This window comes from Ammodytes marinus (genome assembly GCF_949987685.1).
Source record: "Ammodytes marinus genome assembly, chromosome: 9".
Lineage (NCBI taxonomy): Eukaryota > Metazoa > Chordata > Actinopteri > Uranoscopiformes > Ammodytidae > Ammodytes > Ammodytes marinus.
In genome coordinates this window covers 4081242-4100320 of record NC_137213.1, presented here as the reverse complement: position 1 = coordinate 4100320, position 19079 = coordinate 4081242, and the positions used below count along the sequence as shown (strand labels likewise).

The following is a 19079-nucleotide window of genomic DNA, read 5'->3' as shown; positions in this document are numbered from 1 at the left end:
CTTTCAAAGGTCTTAAAAATGTTAACACATGACTGTAATTGGTCTCAAATCAAAAAATTGGTCTCAAATCTAAAAATAATACGTACATTTTTTAATTTTTTAAATAAATTGCCGAATAGTTTAATGTCGTGCAATCACGAGAGCGGAACATGGACATATAAAGAAAGGAGCAGAACCCATGAGCGGAACCAACAAAACATTTGTTTGCGGCCGTGACTCAGAGCAGACGCACGTCGCTCAGGTAGCAGCAGGCCCGCATCATGGGAAAGTGTAAATTCAACAAAATTTGGCTATCCAACAAGGATTTTTCTGCCTGGCTGAAACCGGTACCCGGCAATTTATACGAGGCACGTTGTACATGCACAGTGCAAAACACAAAGCCTCAAAATCAAGCTGTCAACAAACGCCAGGTATTTCCCGGTTCTGTTCTACTTGTCGTGCCGTGCCTCCACCCCCTCCATGCTCCACCTCCGATATCAACAACCGGGACAGCAGCACCAAATCTCCAGGCAATGTTCGGTTGCACGCGTACTAGGGATGAGCCCGAATCCGAACATGTGTAGGCTATTCGGAAAAGCACGGATAATGAGATCGATCGATAGTCTCGTTATATTCGGGGGAAAAATATTTATTTATTAAGCTTAATAAATAAATATTTAGCTTGCACTAAATTGACGCAGCGCGTGCTGCCTTAACTATAGTGGCACCGATCAGCTGTTCATCTCCGCTGCCGCGGCGGAGAGGAGAAAGACCGGCTGCATTTATGCATGGCTCCGTTACCCGCGGTCTCTCTCCATTCCGCTGGAATTTTCTGCAGCCCGTGTCACCGTCAGCCCTTCCTGCCTTTCATTTATTTCAAACTTCTGAACATGGACCACGTCTCTCTAGTAGCGGGCAGCGGGCTGTATAATGCTATTAAATAGACAAAATCGATCTTTAAATATTCGATATGTGACGCTTCGCCTGTTTAGTTCATACAATCTGTTTATAACTAAGAGATAAGCTGAAAAAAGTATAATCTTTGTGCGTTGAACACTTGTAGAGCACTAAACGCTGTTTCCTGATCCAAAGTAATTATTCATTGAACCAAGTTAGAAAAAAAAGGGAGAGATAGAGCGAGTGAGTGAGAGGGTAGAGGGAAATAAATTGGGCAAAATAGATTGATTAGATCTCGGATCGATATATCATAAAACTTTGTCGAGTTAAAAATAAAAAGAGATGAAAAAATGTAATAAAACAGACAAATTGAATTACTGTGATGTAATACTGTTCTTTTTCAGATTCTGAATGTTCATTATATCCCCCAGTCAAAGGGCTAGTGGGGCTCAGACAGTTCATATAACTTATAATGAGAGAGAGAAACGGATGAAAAGTACAGTATGAGGTAGAAATGTATCTCATAATTAATGATATGCCAATATTAAATCAGTTTGATGCACTGAAGGGACAATAATTGCAACAAAAAGAAAAAATCAGACATAAGCCCCGGCCATTTCCGGCTTCATATCCGAATGCAGATACATATTCTTAATAATAAACTTTATAAGTTTATACTATGTTATTTGTTTATTTTTTGTTTATTTTTATTTGTGAAATCATTTGAACATATTTTTTTTTATTGTATTTTCATGCTTTTAATTTTTCTTTTTTTGATATGTCTGAAATACAATTTAATCAATCAATCAATCAATATACAGATTATTTTGTTGGTTGAACAGATACAGATAATGACATCTACGCTGAAAGCAGAGTTACTGTGGTGTCTGACCACCGAGACAATACATTTTTCCTTTGGTCTGTTGGTCTTAAATTTCATTTCAAGTGGCATTAAAAAGGTCTTAAAAAGTCTTAAATGTAACTTGCATTAAGCTGTAGTGTGTAGTTTTTTATGCAGAAGTTCTAAATACCTCTAAGATTACTTTGTATAAATGCAGAGGACACACACCTACCTGAGGTCCATACACACAAGCATGCACTGCTTCAAATAAATGAAAACATGGGTCATCTTCAATCACATCAAAGGTGCAGCCGTCACACATACACATAGTCACACATAACAAGTTGTTGAGCTGTTTACACAGCTGCCATTGAAGCCAGAAGTTATACAAAGCAACCTGTGGAACTAGTTATTTCTTACCTGGCAATATGGAGGGAGCCTTTACACAAGAAGTGCATGAAGCTTTGGAAACAGTGATGGAGTCTGATTCTGATAGCGAGCAATAGGAATCCGACACAGCACTGCAGGAGAGGAATACCTTCCTGTGTCTGAATCCTCCTTGGAGAGCTGGGATGTGTCCTCTGACTTTCAGAAGTGGAGAATTCACTGGGCCCTACCAACACCCATACACAGAGATATACTCCTGCTGCCACTGGAATAGTACAGGGACCCACCTGTTTCGCGTTAATGGAACTTCTGCATGAAAAACTACACATGGAACATACTGTAGTGAATGAAAACCGTGCCACTTGAAAACCACTAGCCTTTTGCTCATAATGTCATAATGTCATCGACACACAAACATATATACACCCCCCTCCCTCCCCCCAACACACACACACACACACACACACACACACACACACACAGTCTCTCTCTCATACACACTTTTTTTCGCTAATTTTATCAAGCCAATGATGTTCCTGTTTCACTGTTCCTGGCTGGTTCACTATTCACTGTTCAAAAAAAGAGTGGCAAATGTAGATGGACTGCAGATGAGGTTATTTTCCTAACACAGAAACTCAAATTATGATTAGTACTGATGTTGGTTTAAAAATTAAGCCTAAAATGTTGGAAAAATATTGACGTATAATATTTTTTATAGCTACCTCTTTGAAAGTCCATTTTACGTATAGCGGTACGAGTCTCAGTTTATAAAACTGTACAACAAATAATAATGCCTGAAAATCAGTGTTGCTGCTAATGATTGACATATCCCAGGCCTAATAATTCAACACATAAAAATAGAGTTTGCATGTAGTATACTGAAAATAATTAATATTTTCAGCTTTTTCCATCTAAAACATGGTGGTATCCTGTCAAAACCTGGCATTTAAAGGGTTAAAATCTTTAAAAATTCATGAATATTTTATATCAATAGTTAGGTCAGATGTAGGGGAAAATAATTGGCTAAAAAAAAGTTGAAATTTTATAGCTACCTCAATGAAATGTCCATTTTACGGACCTTAGCGGTACGACAGTGAGTTGCACACAAAATAATAATGCCTAAAAATCAGTTTTGCTGCTCATCATTGACATATAATTCAACAAAAAAATAATTAGTTTGCAAGTAGTAGGGGAGAGTGGCCTAAATTGTGCAACTTTTCACTCAAAGTGACTTTAAAGTAAGGCCTTGACAGTAAAGTCTCCAACTCAAATATGTACATATATTTCAGGGTGTTGTGCATCCCTGGCAATACAAACTTTGGATCTGGAATAAACTGTTGAATAAATATAGCTTTCGGAAAAAAAGTTGTCTTGTTGCACAAATTGCCCCTGGTGTGGTGTGAGTTGTGCGGTTGGAGAGAATACCATGGGGTAAATTGTGCCATTGCTATATATCTCATAAACTGTAATGCAAGACAAATCCATTAGACAATCACTTATTTAAGGTGTATTTAAAGTAAATAGTTTAAGATTGAAGGACAATTTTCTTTAACAAGGCCTAGCAGATCTAATGGTTTTACCTGCAAAGCTCACAATGACAAAGTAACCATCATCATCTTTCTGGCCATTTGAACTCTCATCAGTGGTGTTGTTAAGTGGAATTGAGATGTCACTCTCTTCTGAGCTACTGTAGACAATCACTTTCTTTTGGTGACCAGCGTATACAGCAGGGGTCACCAACCTTTTTGAACCTGAGGGCTACTTCATGGGTACTGAGTCATACGAAGGGCACCCAGTTTGATACACTCTTCTGAAATAACAAATTTGCTCAGTTTGCCTTTAGTTATATATTATTATTAATGATACTCATCTATGTGAAGACACTGATCATGTTAATGATTTCTCACAATAATGATCAACAATGACTTAAAAAAGGTGGGAAAAAGATTATTATGATATTTTTACAACAGGCCTGCGGGCGCCTCATATGGTCCTTGCGGGCTACCTGGTGCCCACGGGCACTGTGTTGGTGACCCCTGGTATACAGCCATGCCACTGGCACAACTCTCAGAAATGTACTTTGCACTAGTTGCTCCGTGCTTGTGGAACCAACTGCCACCTGACAAATGTGATTCCCCCTACATTTCTGCCTTTAATTCAAGGCTCAAAACCCATATGTACACCCTGGTGTTTCCTCCCCATTAACTATCTTACCTTTCCACTACTATCTGTGTTTATGTGGATGTATGGGCTTTACGTCTTTTATTTTGGTTATTATTTTACCTTCATTGTTTACCTACTGAATGCACTATGTACAGCACTTTGGACAGTGCAAACTGTCATAAATGTGCTTTTATAAATACATTTTACTTACTTACTTATAACTCACCTAGGCCCTTTGGCACAAATCACCCCAATCCCAGAAATTTGGATACTAAGCATGATGCAGCAATTTAGGGCTGACATCGTGCTAACTGTATAGACTCAAAATGTAGCATACCAAAGCACGTGTCAAATGTTTTCAAACTTGTCTATAATTGTTCAGACACAATAATCAAAAAACCTTGATCATGGAAATTTTACTTTGAAAGGCAAAACACAGTTTTTTGAGCTTAAATGTGCTTATATCTTATTCCTTGTGTCTCCCTTCTTTACAGGATGAGTCAAATGGATGGCTCTTCTTAAATATGTGGTCACATTTCCAATTTCTTCCATGGTTTTCTAGAAACAAGGGGTGGCACAACTTCCAAAATGCACAACTTAGGCCACTCTCCCCTATATTGAAAATAATTAATTTTTTCAGTTTTCTTCATCTAAAATACGTTGGCATCATGACCGAACCCTGGCATTTAAAGGGTTAACATCTTTAAAAATGTATAAGTATTTTATATCAATAGTTAGGTCAGATGTAGAGGAAAATAATTGGCAAAAGAAAAAATGTAAACATATAATTTGTAATATTTTTTAGAGCTATTTCAACGAAATGTCCATTTTACGGACCTTAGCGGTACGAGTGTGAGTATTTGATACTGGACAAAAAATAATAATGCCTAAAAATTTGTTTTGCTGCTAATGATTGACATATCCCAGGCCTAATAATTCAACAACAAAAAAAATTAGTTTGCAAGTAGTAGGGGAGAACGGGGGAATCTGAGGCATCGGGTAATGTGAGCCACCCCCTGTATCTAGGCAAAGGAAAACATTTGTGTTCATGTGAGATATATGTTTTCAAGCCCCTCTCATTTCCCTATGGCCCTGAAAGAGAGGACCTCATGGTGCTGTGGTAAGCATGTTTTTGTTCACTAAAATAGGTATTTTGCATGTAAAAGTAAATTTTCTTGCTGTCAACTTAATCAACTGTTGTGCCAAAGCAAATGTATTCACGTAGAAAAACTTCTATCATGCGTGTTGATGAACTACCAACATATGAAACCATGTGATGCTGATAACTGAAGATTAGCCTGAAATGCTAAGAGGGGTATCTTTTTCTGGTGGTGGGGGAAAGTGAGCCAAATGCTATGGGGGAAAGTGAGCCACTGTCTCACTTTCCCCCACCATGAGGCACAAGTTATGTTTAGTCTTAAACATATTTTAATGTAATATTACATGAAATATGTTTTATTTTAATGTCATACACATTGTAGAAAAGCCATCATGCCAAGGAAATACACCAGGAAGACGACCTGGGGCAACCACACGGAAAGAGCACCTTCTCATCTTTCCCTGTAACCTTCAGGGCTGGAATGTAGAGTAGGCCTAGTTGTAGAGTATGACAGGTTGATGTTATAATCCAGTTGGGTCTTCTCCTGTGTTCTGAGTCCCAGGCTGTTCTCGCTGGTTCTGATTTTCCTATGCTTTGACCCCAAGACACTAGCTGGCTCTAAGGGTCCTGTGTTCTGACCCCCAGACTGTGTTCTAATCTAACTAGTTCTATCTTTCCTTTTGAAACTTATTAAAACCTTTTGAATTATAATATGTTGTATTTGATTTTGTTCAGAGTTACTTTCAAGTGTTTAGAAAATTTGCTTTGCTTAATTGACCAAACCCCATCATTCTTTTACTAGTCCGACATTAATTCTGGAATGTGTGGCAAGCTTTCAGGATTCTTACTGTTTTAATATGTGTTGTTATGGTAGTTTCAGATTGGAAAAAGTAAGTGGATCAGTTTACCCCACAGCTGGGGTAAAATTTTGAGCATTAAACACTCAATTTCCTGCATTCTGGTGAATTTATATGAAGCAATGTGTGCCTTTTCTGCATTCATATTTTTGCATTCATATTTTTGTAAAGTAAAAGAGAACATTCACAGTTTCGCTGACACAAATTTAATTGAATAGCCTACAATGCATTTGCTTTCAAATATCTCCTGTAGCCTATTGTTAAAACATTTGGTTAAACTGTAATAAAGGTAATTATTCTATATCATGTCTACTATTGCGGGTTGAGTGGCTGGTGGTATTTTACTAGCAGCATTAGGCTTTATTCAAAGAAGAAAAAAATTAGGGAACAGTTCAACACCAATGCAAACTACTAAGCTAAAATAAAACATCTGGGTTACTCGGTCCCTCCTCTTAGGCTACCTTGATTTGTGTTATGCAAAGTGCTATAAATGTGCAATACATAGCCTACAGTTCATTACACAGAAGAATAAAATAATTGTTATTGGCGGATGAGCCATTTGTTACTTTGCAAACCTAATTTTCAAACTAAATGACCAAAAACAATATACAAAACGATCCAAAGATCTTCTGAATTTACTTGAGTGAGATTGAAGGGTTAATATGTTTGATGCATGCGCGCTCACCGGCCGGCGGGGACACAATTCTTATCAGCGGTAACTTGGCACGCTATCAACACACACCTCGGAAGAGAAGGTGCGGGTAGGGGGCTCGCCTCCTTTATATGTCCATGCTCGCCTCCCGCTTCGAATGCACAGTGCACATCAAACATAACGTTAACGCGCGTTCAGAAAGAGGAAGTCACGGCACTCATGTCTGTTAGCTTTTCAAAATAAGAAATTTAAAATAAAAGTCCCGCAAACCAAATGTTATTTTGGGGATTAATTTCTCCGCGTGAGAAATTTGAGGTGTTGCGTGTGAGAGTGTGAACTGGTTGATTTGCGTGTGTCTCACGGCCAAAGAGTGAGGGTGTATTCACACATGCTGTGTTTAGTTCGGTTGAAACGAACTCAGGTGCACTTCCACCTTCGGTGCGCATCTTTCAGACAGGTGTGAATACAGCAATCGCACTCGGGGGCGGACCAAACAAACGCTCCGAGACCCAGCTGAAGAGGTAGTCTCGATGCGCTTCAAAACGCACTCTGCTGCAGTTCGTTTGTGGTGTGAATTTGGCCGGACTCGATCCGACCCAATTGCAGGAAGCACTGCGCCTTTTCTTTCTTTTCTTTTTTAATAAATCGCCATCAGCTTCACATTATGGGAAAGTGTTGTTGTCGCCATTGTTAGGAAGATTAGTTGTGGTTTGACCGGGAGCCCCGAGCGAAAATATTACATTTGATAATGATGCGTGCGGATCAGCGATCAGATGGAGAGGAGCGTCTCCCGTAGCCTACAGTGCCAACAGGTTCACGCTGCGCTTTGCATGAAGTGTGTGTTTTTATTGTTCTTCCCAACGGGACCGTCAATACTGTCCCCGTGTCAGTTTGGTGCTGAACTGCGCCGAACTGACACCCAGCTGATACACAGCTTAATCAGCTGTGTTTCAGTTTGAGCCTATTCTTCACGCGAGTCGCGCGTCCAGCAGCAAAAATACAGTAAAAATTATGTTTCACATCGTAGGCTAGAAGCCACATAACGTGGCATTGTCATAGGGCTACATATTATAAACATATGAAACAACAATAATTAGATTTTTTTCTTCTTTATTTATAGGCTAGATGTAGGCATTTTTATTATTTTTAACTCCATATTATATCAATGATAAATTCGCAGTTTTTACTTCGTTCTTCCTGCTTCTCTCCACCCCAGAATGTCTGTCCAATGAATGAATGACCTTAGATCACGTGTGGTTTTGCTTCGTAATGCTGGTTCACTTGCAAAAGGGGCAATATGAAAGTGGACCACACCAAACAAAAAAATCCAAATTCTATTTGGTCTGGACCAAAGCAAGTGAACTAACGGACTTTCCATGTGTGAATACACCCTGAGACTTGGCAGCTCTGTGAATTCCTAAGGCCTCTCTGAAAAGGCATGCCTGGGCTTGTCCTGGGACAGGTCAGGGGTGAGAGAGACAAGGGGGGCAGTGGGTCCTTGAGCTGGACACACACACCCTCATCTTTCCCCCCACCCTCTCCCCCCTAATACACACACCCACTCTCTCTGTCTGCAGACTATTTAAAGCAGGGGTTCTCAAACTTTTGATAGCTGAGGGCCAATTTAGGAACCCAACATTGGACCGAGGGCCGCCGAAGGAAAAAAATATATAAAACTGAAATAATTTCAATGGCCAGCGTCTTTGCGTCTTTACAGTTTACATGTATTGGTCAGCATCCAATACTGTGTAATTAACACATTTAAAGTAATAAATGAAGGGCTAGGTCTCATTTCAACATTGGGGAACACACATTAAAAGCGGGGGTCTGGGGGTTGTCCCCCAGAAAAATTTGAGGTTCGAACACTTCATTTTGTGCATTTTGGTTAATTTTTATGCAGTAATTTGTGTCTTCTGTATTTATTTATGGTGGAAATGTTAAGGAAAAGACAACTCGCTCTCATTGACACACATCTAATGGAATATAAATCAAGGCACTGAGGCATTCTGTATTGCATTCAAATATTTATTCTACTTTATTGTTCAAAACTTTCTACACATTGAAAACGTATCACCTTTTGGAGTGTTTTTTTGTAGGACTCACTACTCATGATGCAGCAGCAGTGTTAACTATTATGACACTATACATTGGAAATAAACAGGGTGGGCTATCAGCAGTCAACTAGGCAGATAGTTCCATGGCTATCAGCAGCTAGCTAACGTTAGTTTGTTAGCTAAACTTTAGGCAAAAGAGTTAGAAACCAGATAATGTTAGCATCCATCCTTAGACACTTGACCTAATCTAATTCACCTTGAATGTGAGAAAGTGCATCGTATTGGGCTTGACAAGCTCACTATCTAACAACTTACATTGGGACCACTACACTGCCTGCTGCACTGCGGGAGGCTGACCAGCCATCTGCAACGAGAGGCAGAGGCCAGCCGAACTTCGCAAGTTTAATAAGTGGGGAATGAATACAAACAATTAGGAGGGATATTTAAGTGTTTCGACCCCTGTACTGTTTTTACTGTTACGGGGGACGCATCCCCTCCGTGCGTTTCAATAAAAAAGTAAAATACAAATATATATATATATTTTTTTTTAATAATTCATAATTCAATGTGGGCCGCGGGCCGCCAGGTATGCGGCCCGCGGGCAGCACTTTGAGAATCACTAATTTAAAGCCAGGGTTTTGAGCAAGAAGGTCTGCTGGTTTTTGGGGAAGTCTTGACTGTTCCACTTTTTTGTTATTTCAGCATGGACGAAAGACTTAAAAGAAAAACTCGAAAGAGACAACCTGAATCTTTTTGAGTGCAAAATACTTAGAAAAATTGAGGGCTGTTCATTTTTTGTTCTAGAAAAGAGGGTGAAGCTCTGAACCAATTCTTTTTTCTGAGAAGATTGGTGAGGAAACATTTGGGTTACTAATAGGAATTAATTGATGAACCAGGTTGTGGAATGGCATCGAGTTGAAGTTTTGAGCTGTTGTGACCAACTTTTCCTGACTCTTTGTGTCGCAAAATCACCATTGTTATAAGAGTTTGAATAAATTCAAATGTATATGACTTTGGTGAAAGCTCGGCCATCAACTCAGAGAATATTTAAAGTTGTGTAAACAGTGGACAAACTTTGAAATTTGAGAACGAGAAAACTCATGAACTAAATTCAATGTGAACAAATTACATAACACAAATAAGCTAAGTCTTAGACTTATCTACATATATTAACCACATTAATGGGAGTGTAGGTACTTATTTTCCTTCCTTTCATTTTATTTGATATTTTCTTTCTATACAGTGAACGTATAATCTTTTTATATTGGTTGAATAAAATGTCTTGAAAACTTTATAAATCCTGTGCCTGATTTTTAGTTTAGAGTTGGGAACAAGGACCTAATTAGGGTTTTTCTTTAAAGAGATCGAGGCGCTCCTGAGGTAAGCAATTCAAACCTACACTACGGCAACACCACTGATAAGAGAATACACATCCCATAACACACTCCTTGAAATAGGAGGGAATTGCATTTATCTACTGGCCTAGTTCATCCAGGTGTATGAAGTTAGTGAGGACTAGCGGGTAGTTTTTTGAAGTCAGGGGTAATGTAAGGTATTCATCCACCAGAATAATTCAAACCTATTATCCAATCTCCTCCTTATTCTAAAAATTATCTTAGAAAAAGGTCTGAAATCTGGATTTAACCTAGGATAAATTAGAAGTGGAATTGTATGCGTCATTAGGGGACAACACAGGGGGAGATCTGGAGATAGGCAGGAGTCAAAGGGTCACATGCTTTAAACCAGAGCCTTTAAAGAGGACCTATGATACTTCTCGACTTTTATGACCTATAAACGTTGTTATAATGATTTATAGTCATGTTTAACCATACTAGAGTATCAAATAATTACGTACATGCATTTCGACGTATTCCCTGCTGACCGTCTGGGGTGGCTATGCAGAGCACTAAAAACTATGGCAGCCGGTCGAGCCGAACTTGTTAAAATTTCCGGGTTTTCTCTGTCACGCTCGGGTCGTTTCTGTCATGTCTCCATGTATGGTAATGCTGCCGCTCAGGCAAGCTCCGGCTGCATGCCCCCACCTTCCTGGAAATTTCCTGAAATGTCCCGCTACTGGAAGGAAGGTAACCAATCACAACGGATTGGGGTTTGCAGCAGGGGGGAGGGGCGGAGAAGCTCAAAGCAGTGTGTAGAGAGAGACTGCTGTGCTCGCTAGGGTAAGAGGAAGAGTGTCCCGAAAATCTACATAGTTTTTTGTGATGTGATTCGTGAAAAGTAAAACCTTTTGGGAACTGTGTGAATCGGCTTTGGTCCTTCTAGTCATGTAGAGGGGTGAGTGTCAATGAACACATGAACTTTATAGTGGAACAGGTTTATTCAAGGAACAAATAGACTTGGCGGGCTATATATACACGGAAACGTCCTGATATTAATTCAGGGGTGTTTAATCTGGTGAAGGGAATACCGGCATATTCATTAGTTTGCCTAATATTATAACAGGCCCAGAGGGTTAAATAGGTTTAATAATGATGTGTACGGCCTATACAACATAGGAGTCAATGAGAGTTTGCTCTGTTTAGAAACCTGCCCATAGTGGCCACTCTGTGAACTGCATTTTTTGTCACTTCTACACTGGATGCTGGTAGAATTCGCTGTGGTTGGGGCTTGATGAAAACGTAAGGTTAGCATGCCATGTGCTAAGTAGTAGTAAACACAAAATACAATGGACAAATTAAAATGTTGACTGGGTGATGGTGCCAGATAAAAAGTTAAGTGATCACCAAAGTTCTTACAATCCACCCTAATGGGGACATACACAAAAGATTTTGGCACACCATCTTCCAAGATATTTTTTTATTAAGATCATGAATTCAAATACATGTAAACATACAGTACCTCAGGCACTTTGAGGAGCTATCAAATTCACCTTTTTCACACAACATTAGTTTAGATTATCTGATGCTCTCTAGCTCACCAGTCCACAACTCTATAGCTCACATGGGACAACTTTATATATATAAAAAAAAAGTCCTCACATCTTCCTAGCTGGTCCTCCAGTGCCTGTCACAGTAAAGAAAGAAAACATGTCTGAAAAAGAAAAAAAGAAAGCTAATTCCCACCAACCAAACCCCAAGTCTTTCAGTTGTACCAACTTCCTCTCAGCTCTGTGTATTGAAGGCAGGCGGCTGTCGGTCCAGGATACTGGCCAGTATTTTGAACGGCTGTCCCCAGTCGCCAAGGGAGCTAAAATCCCCTGAATCGTCAATGACCCACGACTCCTCTATGGAGCTGAGCGAGCCGGCCACAGAGCCGTCGCCCTCGTAGGCGTAGGTGGCGAGCGAATCGTAAGGTGGGGCACTGTAACCCTGATGACTCTCCCCCAGCCGCTGTTCAATGAATTCCCTGATCATCTGTGCATCGCCCTCGCTCACTTTGCCATGGGAAGGGAGGGCCTTGTTGTTGTTTACAGCAGTGATTACGCTTGCTGTTTGACAGTGTATGTCCGGTGACCTGACCCCGTCCGAATGACTTTTGAGATGCAGTAGAACCCCATTTCCATAGCCATTCTTCTCTACCTTCTTGGAGGTGCTGCTGTGCGTGCTGGTGCGCTGCGAGTGCGTGGTGCGTAGCGTGCCCATGTCGAAGGCGTGGGTGTCCGCCTCGCCACCGCCCTCGTCATCGTAATGGATGACGTTGTCTCGGATGTCCTCTTTAGAAGTCATCAGGGTCTCTTTCTCTTTGTGGCGCCTTTGGCCCATGAATAACGCCGTCATAACTGCAAGACACAAAGAGAAGGAAAAGCGATGGGTTAAACGTCAGGTCCAATGGACGTCAGGGATGTGTATTGCCAAGGACTTCACCTTACAATACACGTCAGGATACATAGGTCACGGTATGATACATCATTATACAATGCATATTGCGATATTCCACATAGTTCAGTGAAAATGTAAAAACAGTTGAGCATTCATATAAACCATTACATTTTCCCCCTCAGTTCTTCAAGTTATTGGTCTCTGTACATATTCTGCGTTCTAAAGTTATAGACATACACTATACACTGTAACTCATAGACTAATGTAGACAGGAGGAATGATCACAGCGACAAATTATTTTTTCAGAGTATGCCATTTTGAGGAAAAGAATATGATAGACATAATAAAAAAGATTAAACATGGCCTATCCTTCTGCAAAATAAATAAAATGTTGGTGGAAAGTATACAGTTCAAACAGTGTTTTGTCGGGCTGCCTTGGCAGTCTTATCAATTGACAACAAGGCAGTATGTTTGCAAAAAAATCTGGCTAAAAATCTCTGCTTTGAAATGAACACTCCAAAATCCATTTTTATCATGTATTGTATGTCAGTAGGCAAATGTAACAGCTGATGGATTACAGTTTAAAGCAGTGGTGTCAAACATACGGCCCGCGGGCCGCAGGAGCATTTCAAAAAAAAAAAGTAAGTCTCTAGCCCATTCCTGTGAGGAGATATGAATTTTTAAAGAAATAACCAAAATGCTCACTCCAGCCGCTAGGGGGCAGCCTAAATAAAAAAAAAGCACATTTTAGCAACGTGGGAAATGGTAAATGGCAATCTTGCTTCACCGCTATTAATGTTTCCTCCAGTGCTTTATGGCAAAGTAAAAACCAAAAAAATAAAAAATAAATAAAACAATTTTTATTTTTAGTGCTGAACAATTAATGTACTAGCAAGCGCGATGTGTCCGCGGCTCTGCACGTGCGAAACGAGCAGGAGCATGCTAGTGTAGGCCTACAAGATTTATTTCCTAATTTTCCATGCTGCTTTATTTTTATGTTTTAAATTGGGAAAAACGAATTCCAAAACAACCAATAACCTCTGTATTTAAAAATAAATCAAAACAGTAGAAGTTGCACTTTTATTAAATTTTATTTTGTACTGTCTGCATGTTTGCACAAAATGTGTCCCTGTACATATAGTAAACAAAATTGGACAACTGTAACGTCAGTGCCTGTTGTATTTGTGTATTCAAATAAACAGTTGTTTATTTCATTAGTGCGTATTGGCATCTTTGAGCAAAATACCCCCCAAATTTTTGCTGCGGCGCTACGCGCCGCACCTCCTATTCCCATGGCCAGCAGCAACCTTTACTAAGACATTTCCTGGGGGGTACAGAGATCCCTTGTGATCCGTGATAATGTAGGTTACAAATGTAGACTGAGTGATAAAGCATATTACTGAAAAACAAAGCTAGAGATTTGGAGTTGATGTACGTTATTTTGCCATTATTGTACTGGTCCGGCCCACTTGAGATCAGAGAGGCTGTATGTGGCCCTCGAACCAAAATGAGTTTGACACCCCTGGTTTAAAGTATCATTCTTCCTTTTCAAGCCTAAACAACTATGTTCTATCTTCTACCCACACTCCCCATCCTTCTACCAAGCGACTTTACTTTACTTTGTCAAAGTAAGATGGACCTTCTCATGTCCCCACCCATCTGCTGACTCCACCTGTCCTACACCCTTCTCTTTAGCTCATATTTTAACTTGTTTTTTGGTTAAAGAAAGCAATACTGCAAAAATATGCCTTAATTTTTTTGCATCCATGCTTGGCATTTTGATGGGTGTTTTGTCAGGCAGAAAACAGAACGTTCAGTTCACGTTCGCCCCAAATATGAACAAGTTCATGAACGATCGTGAAGGGAAATGAAAATTGAGCAGAAGTAGGTAGGCGGGCGGAGCAAGGCTACGGTAATGGATGAGTGAGAACAGAAGGCTGCTTCAGAGTGTCTGTGTCAGATGTTGAGTACAGAGCGACATGGTGCTGAGGATTAGTTTAATGAATATGCCGGTATTCCCTTCACCAGATTAAACACCCCTGAATTAATATCAGGACGTTTCCGTGTATATATAGCCCGCCAAGTCTATTTGTTCCTTGAATAAACCTGTTCCACTATAAAGTGTATGTGTTCATTGACCATCACCCTTCAACGTGGAAAGAAGGACCAAAGCCGATTCACACAATTCCCAAAAGGTTTTACTTTTCACCAAAAACCTTCACACCTTTTATTACCTTAAAGGCTCTGGTTTAAAGCATGTGACCCTTTGACTCCTGCCTATCTCCAGATCTCCCCCTGTTTTGTCCCCTAATGACACGTACAATGTCTCTTCTAATTTATCCTAGGTTAAGTCCAGATTTCAGACCTTTTTCCTAGATACGTTTTTAGAAAGGAGGAGATTAGATAATATGTTTTAATTATTCTGGTGGATGAATACCTTACATTACCCCTGACTTCGAAAGACTACCGTTAAGTCCTCACTAAGTTCATACACCTGGATGAGCTAGGCCAGTAGATAGATGCAATTACCTCCTATTTCAAGGAGTGTGTTATGGGATGTGTATTCTCTTATCAGTGGTGTTGCCGTAGTGTAGGTTTGAATTGCTTACCTCAGGAGCGCCGAGATCTCTTTAAAGAAAAACCCTAATTAGGTCCTTGTTCCCAACTCTAAACTAAAAATCAGGCACAGGATTTATAAAGTTTTCAAGAAATTTTATTCAACCAATATAAAAAGATTATACGTTCACTGTATAGAAAGAAAAGATAAAATAAAATGAAAGGAAGGAAAATAAGTACCTACACTTCCATTAATGTGGTTAATATGTTATTTCAGTCTAAGACTTAGCTTATTTGTTTTATGTAATTTGTTCACATTGAATTTAGTTCATGAGTTCTCTTCTTTAAATTTCAAAGTTTGTCCACTGTTTACACAACTTTAAATATTCTCTGAGTTGATGGCCGAGCCTTCACCAAAGTCATATAAATTTGAATTTCTTCAAACTCTTATAACAATGGTGATTTTGCGACACAAAGAGTCAGGAAAAAGTTGGTTCAACAGTTTAAAACTTTGTCGATCCACAAGAGATCAGGAGTTTTCTCATCTTCAGGTTTTTCAAAGCTTATCCACTGTTTACACAACGTTAAATATTCTCTGAGTTGATGGCTGAGCTTTCACCAAAGTCATATTAATTTGAATTTCTTCAAACTCTTATAACAATGGTGATTTTGTGACACAAAGAGTCAGGAAAAGTTGGTCACAACAGCTCAAAACTTCACTCGATGTCATTCCACAACCTGGTTCATCAATTAATTCCTATTAGTAACCCAAATGTTTCCTCACCAATCTTCTCAGAAAAAAGAAGAATTGGTTCAGAGCTTCATCCCCTTCCCAAGAACAAAAAATTAACAGCCCTCAATTTTTCTAAGTGTTTTGCACTCAAAAACATTCAGAGTGTTTCTTTCGAGTTTTTCTTCTAAGTCTTTCGTCGATGCTAAAAGAACAAAAAAGTGGAACAGTCAAAACTTCCCCCAAATAACAGCAGACCTTCTTGCCCAAAACCCTGGCTTTATATAGTCTGAAGACAGAGAGAGTGGGTGTGTGTATTAGGAGGGGAGAGGGTGGGGCAAAGATGAGGGTGTGTGTGTGTCCAGCTCAAGGACCCACTGCCCCCCTTGTCTCTCTCACCCCTGACCTGTCCCAGGACAAGCCCAGGCATGCCTTTTCAGAGAGGCCTTAGGAATTCACAATTATGTATATATTTCAGGATAAAAACTTGAATACAACACTTTTAGTGATTCTACCTTAATATTAAAGGTCACTTGTTACCTTGCCTGTCTTATTCAAAATATCATACTTTTCCATACGAAAATAAGAAATATACATTTCCCATTCACCTAAGACCAAGATATGTGCAATGAAAAGTTGCAATATTCTTGCCTATCTCAACAAGTTTCACAACTTGGGCTCCTTCAACAGTACCGACCAGCCTTTTAGTTAAAGCCTGTGCTGCGCTGCATGAATTTACATTGTAATCGCAATGATACATTTTATTGTTGTATTAAATTGTGCTCGATTGTAAAATGCATTAAGGTACGTGCTTTTGCTAGCACAGATCTTGGTTCATCATGGACATATAAAGAAATGGACACCGTATTGAAAAATGGCGCCCATTCATTCCTATGAAAGCTGCTCATTGGCGCAGAGAAGCAACAAGGAAGCTGCCATATTGCTTTCATGTAAGCCCTGGCTCGCCCAAGTGTATGACGTGGCGGCGCCAACGACCTATCAAGAAAGAGGGGGCGGCAACGGGCGGCAAGCGTAGCGGACTGGTAGCGGATGTAGAATCCTCATTCTGGTTCTGTAGCATTGTAAGCTAAAGGTTTTAGCCTTTTGCGGCCACAGTTGCTATAAGTCACTACCCCCCCTACACTCCGCTTTTGGAAAGTAATATAGTGGTTAACAATTTTTTAACGAAGATTCCTCTGTCATCTGGTCAACCATTATTACCTAATGAAGGCTAAACCTAGCACTGTTTTGATAGCGTGTGTTACATCTTTATAGGTCCATGGTGCTTAAGTGAAATCAACCAAACAAATATTCAAATGCTGTGAGCTTTTTAAAGTTTACTTATAAGACTAATGTTGCAGCTGTGAACGCAATTTCCTAATCAGAATGAGTCAGAATTATATTAATTTTATTTTCCTACCGTGAGCATTTTTGGTATATAAAAATCACACAAGCTTATAATTCCATATACAGTTAAACAGTCATTAAACAACAGTTTTCTTTAGATAATTTTTTCCGTTTTTTGACCTGATAAAAACCCCTTGTATTAAAAAATTACCACTCGTTTTTTTATATATTTTTCTGTTTCTGAAACAAGAATCAAATGACCAAATATATATACACACACCCATCAGCTGGTGGACCCAGGGAACTCACAAATTCAGTCAAGATAATAAGAAACAAAGGAGTAGTCTGAAATGACCCACATGGAACCAGCAAGCAGCACATTGTAAATCAAATAACGTGATTTTAAAAATCAAAATCACCCACTTTGTATTTGGATCTTTTGAACAAATGTATAAATGGTGAATCGCAATGATCGCAAGCAGAGGGACGTGAGAGTTATTGAGCGCACTCGTCAAACAGCTGAACTAGTCCTACAAATCCCTTGGCGACTCTAAGTGTTAAAAAGTCACCAAAAGGCCAAAAAACTATCAACGTCCTTCATGTTAAGTAAAAGAAAAAACCTCAGACACGAGAAGGTAATGGAGCCGTGCACTGAGCATGGACCTATAAAGAAAGCACTGAGCCTTCTCGGAGACCGGGCCGAAAACCGAAACATTTGTTTCACTACGACTCTGTTCAGCTGCCCACGGCTGCCCACTCCCTCCTCCTCCCTCGAAAACAAACTGAAAGCCGTTAAAAGCCGTTGGGCTAATAAAACGCTTGATGTGGCATTTTGAAATGAAAAAACTTCAGTTTTAATAGTATATGGTCTAAAGATAAGTTTGAGCCTATGATTGATATCCAGAAAAATTCTGCAGCGACACAATCTTGTTCGCCGCTTGTATTGGTGTGGACGGGAAAATCTGCCTTAGGGCTACCATGAAAATAAGCTCCACCCGCCAGCCCCATTCATAGCATGCAGTACCAATGGGTTGGCCACATGTCCATGCTGGCTGCTCGGAGAAGGCACAGTCCTGGGGGCCTGTTGTGCATCCTCCGGCAGATGGTGTTATCTTTAAATGAATGTATCGAGATTTTCTTGGAGCAACTTTTTTTCCACAAAGGAGATCATGGGCGGCAAAGCTCCCTATATCTTACATTTGTCATGCATATGGCATTTTCATATCACTTCATACTGTAGTTTTAATAGTTTGAAGGCATTCTTCTATGGAAACTGTTCCGCGCCTTTCTTCCCCCCATTAGAAAACCATGGCCAACATCTAATCCGTGAAGCAGATCAGTGTCCATGAAAGGAAACAAACAACATCCCCTCAGGTGTAGTCTGAACAAAATAGACTAGAGCTGGGTTAATGTGGGATGCTAGTATGTGCTGGTATATGTTGATGTTTCAGCATGTTCAGCTCTTTGGGAGACTTCATAGAAAAAGCATCTTACGTCTGCATCAGGGGATTTTTTGTGATGGTCTAGCTGCAGGAGGAGAGCAAACCTTGGAATATGCATGGACTAAGGATCTTGAAAAGAAACAAATACTGTTCCAGAAATATTAATCTTGCCACTATACATTAGGTCTGCAATCAGTATGTGACCCATCCTCCCACTGAAAGCCATGTGCTGTCCATTGGTTTTCTTTGTAGTGCAGTAATCTATTCGCTAAAGTGCATCAATACGTAGATTCACAAAG

General features: G+C 39.8%; 1 protein-coding gene across 1 annotated transcript in view; it reads right to left on the bottom strand.

Moving 5' to 3' along the window:
• Positions 1-12048: 12048 nt before the first annotated feature.
• Positions 12049-19079, bottom strand: part of LOC307256062 (cadherin-12-like) — a gene marked incomplete at both ends in the record, with an annotated part of 87935 nt that continues 80904 nt past the window's right edge. Inside the window, one exon of the mRNA XM_080034928.1 lies at positions 12049-12665. Coding sequence (XP_079891054.1) covers positions 12049-12665 — 617 coding nt within the window. The remainder of the gene's footprint in view (positions 12666-19079) is intronic.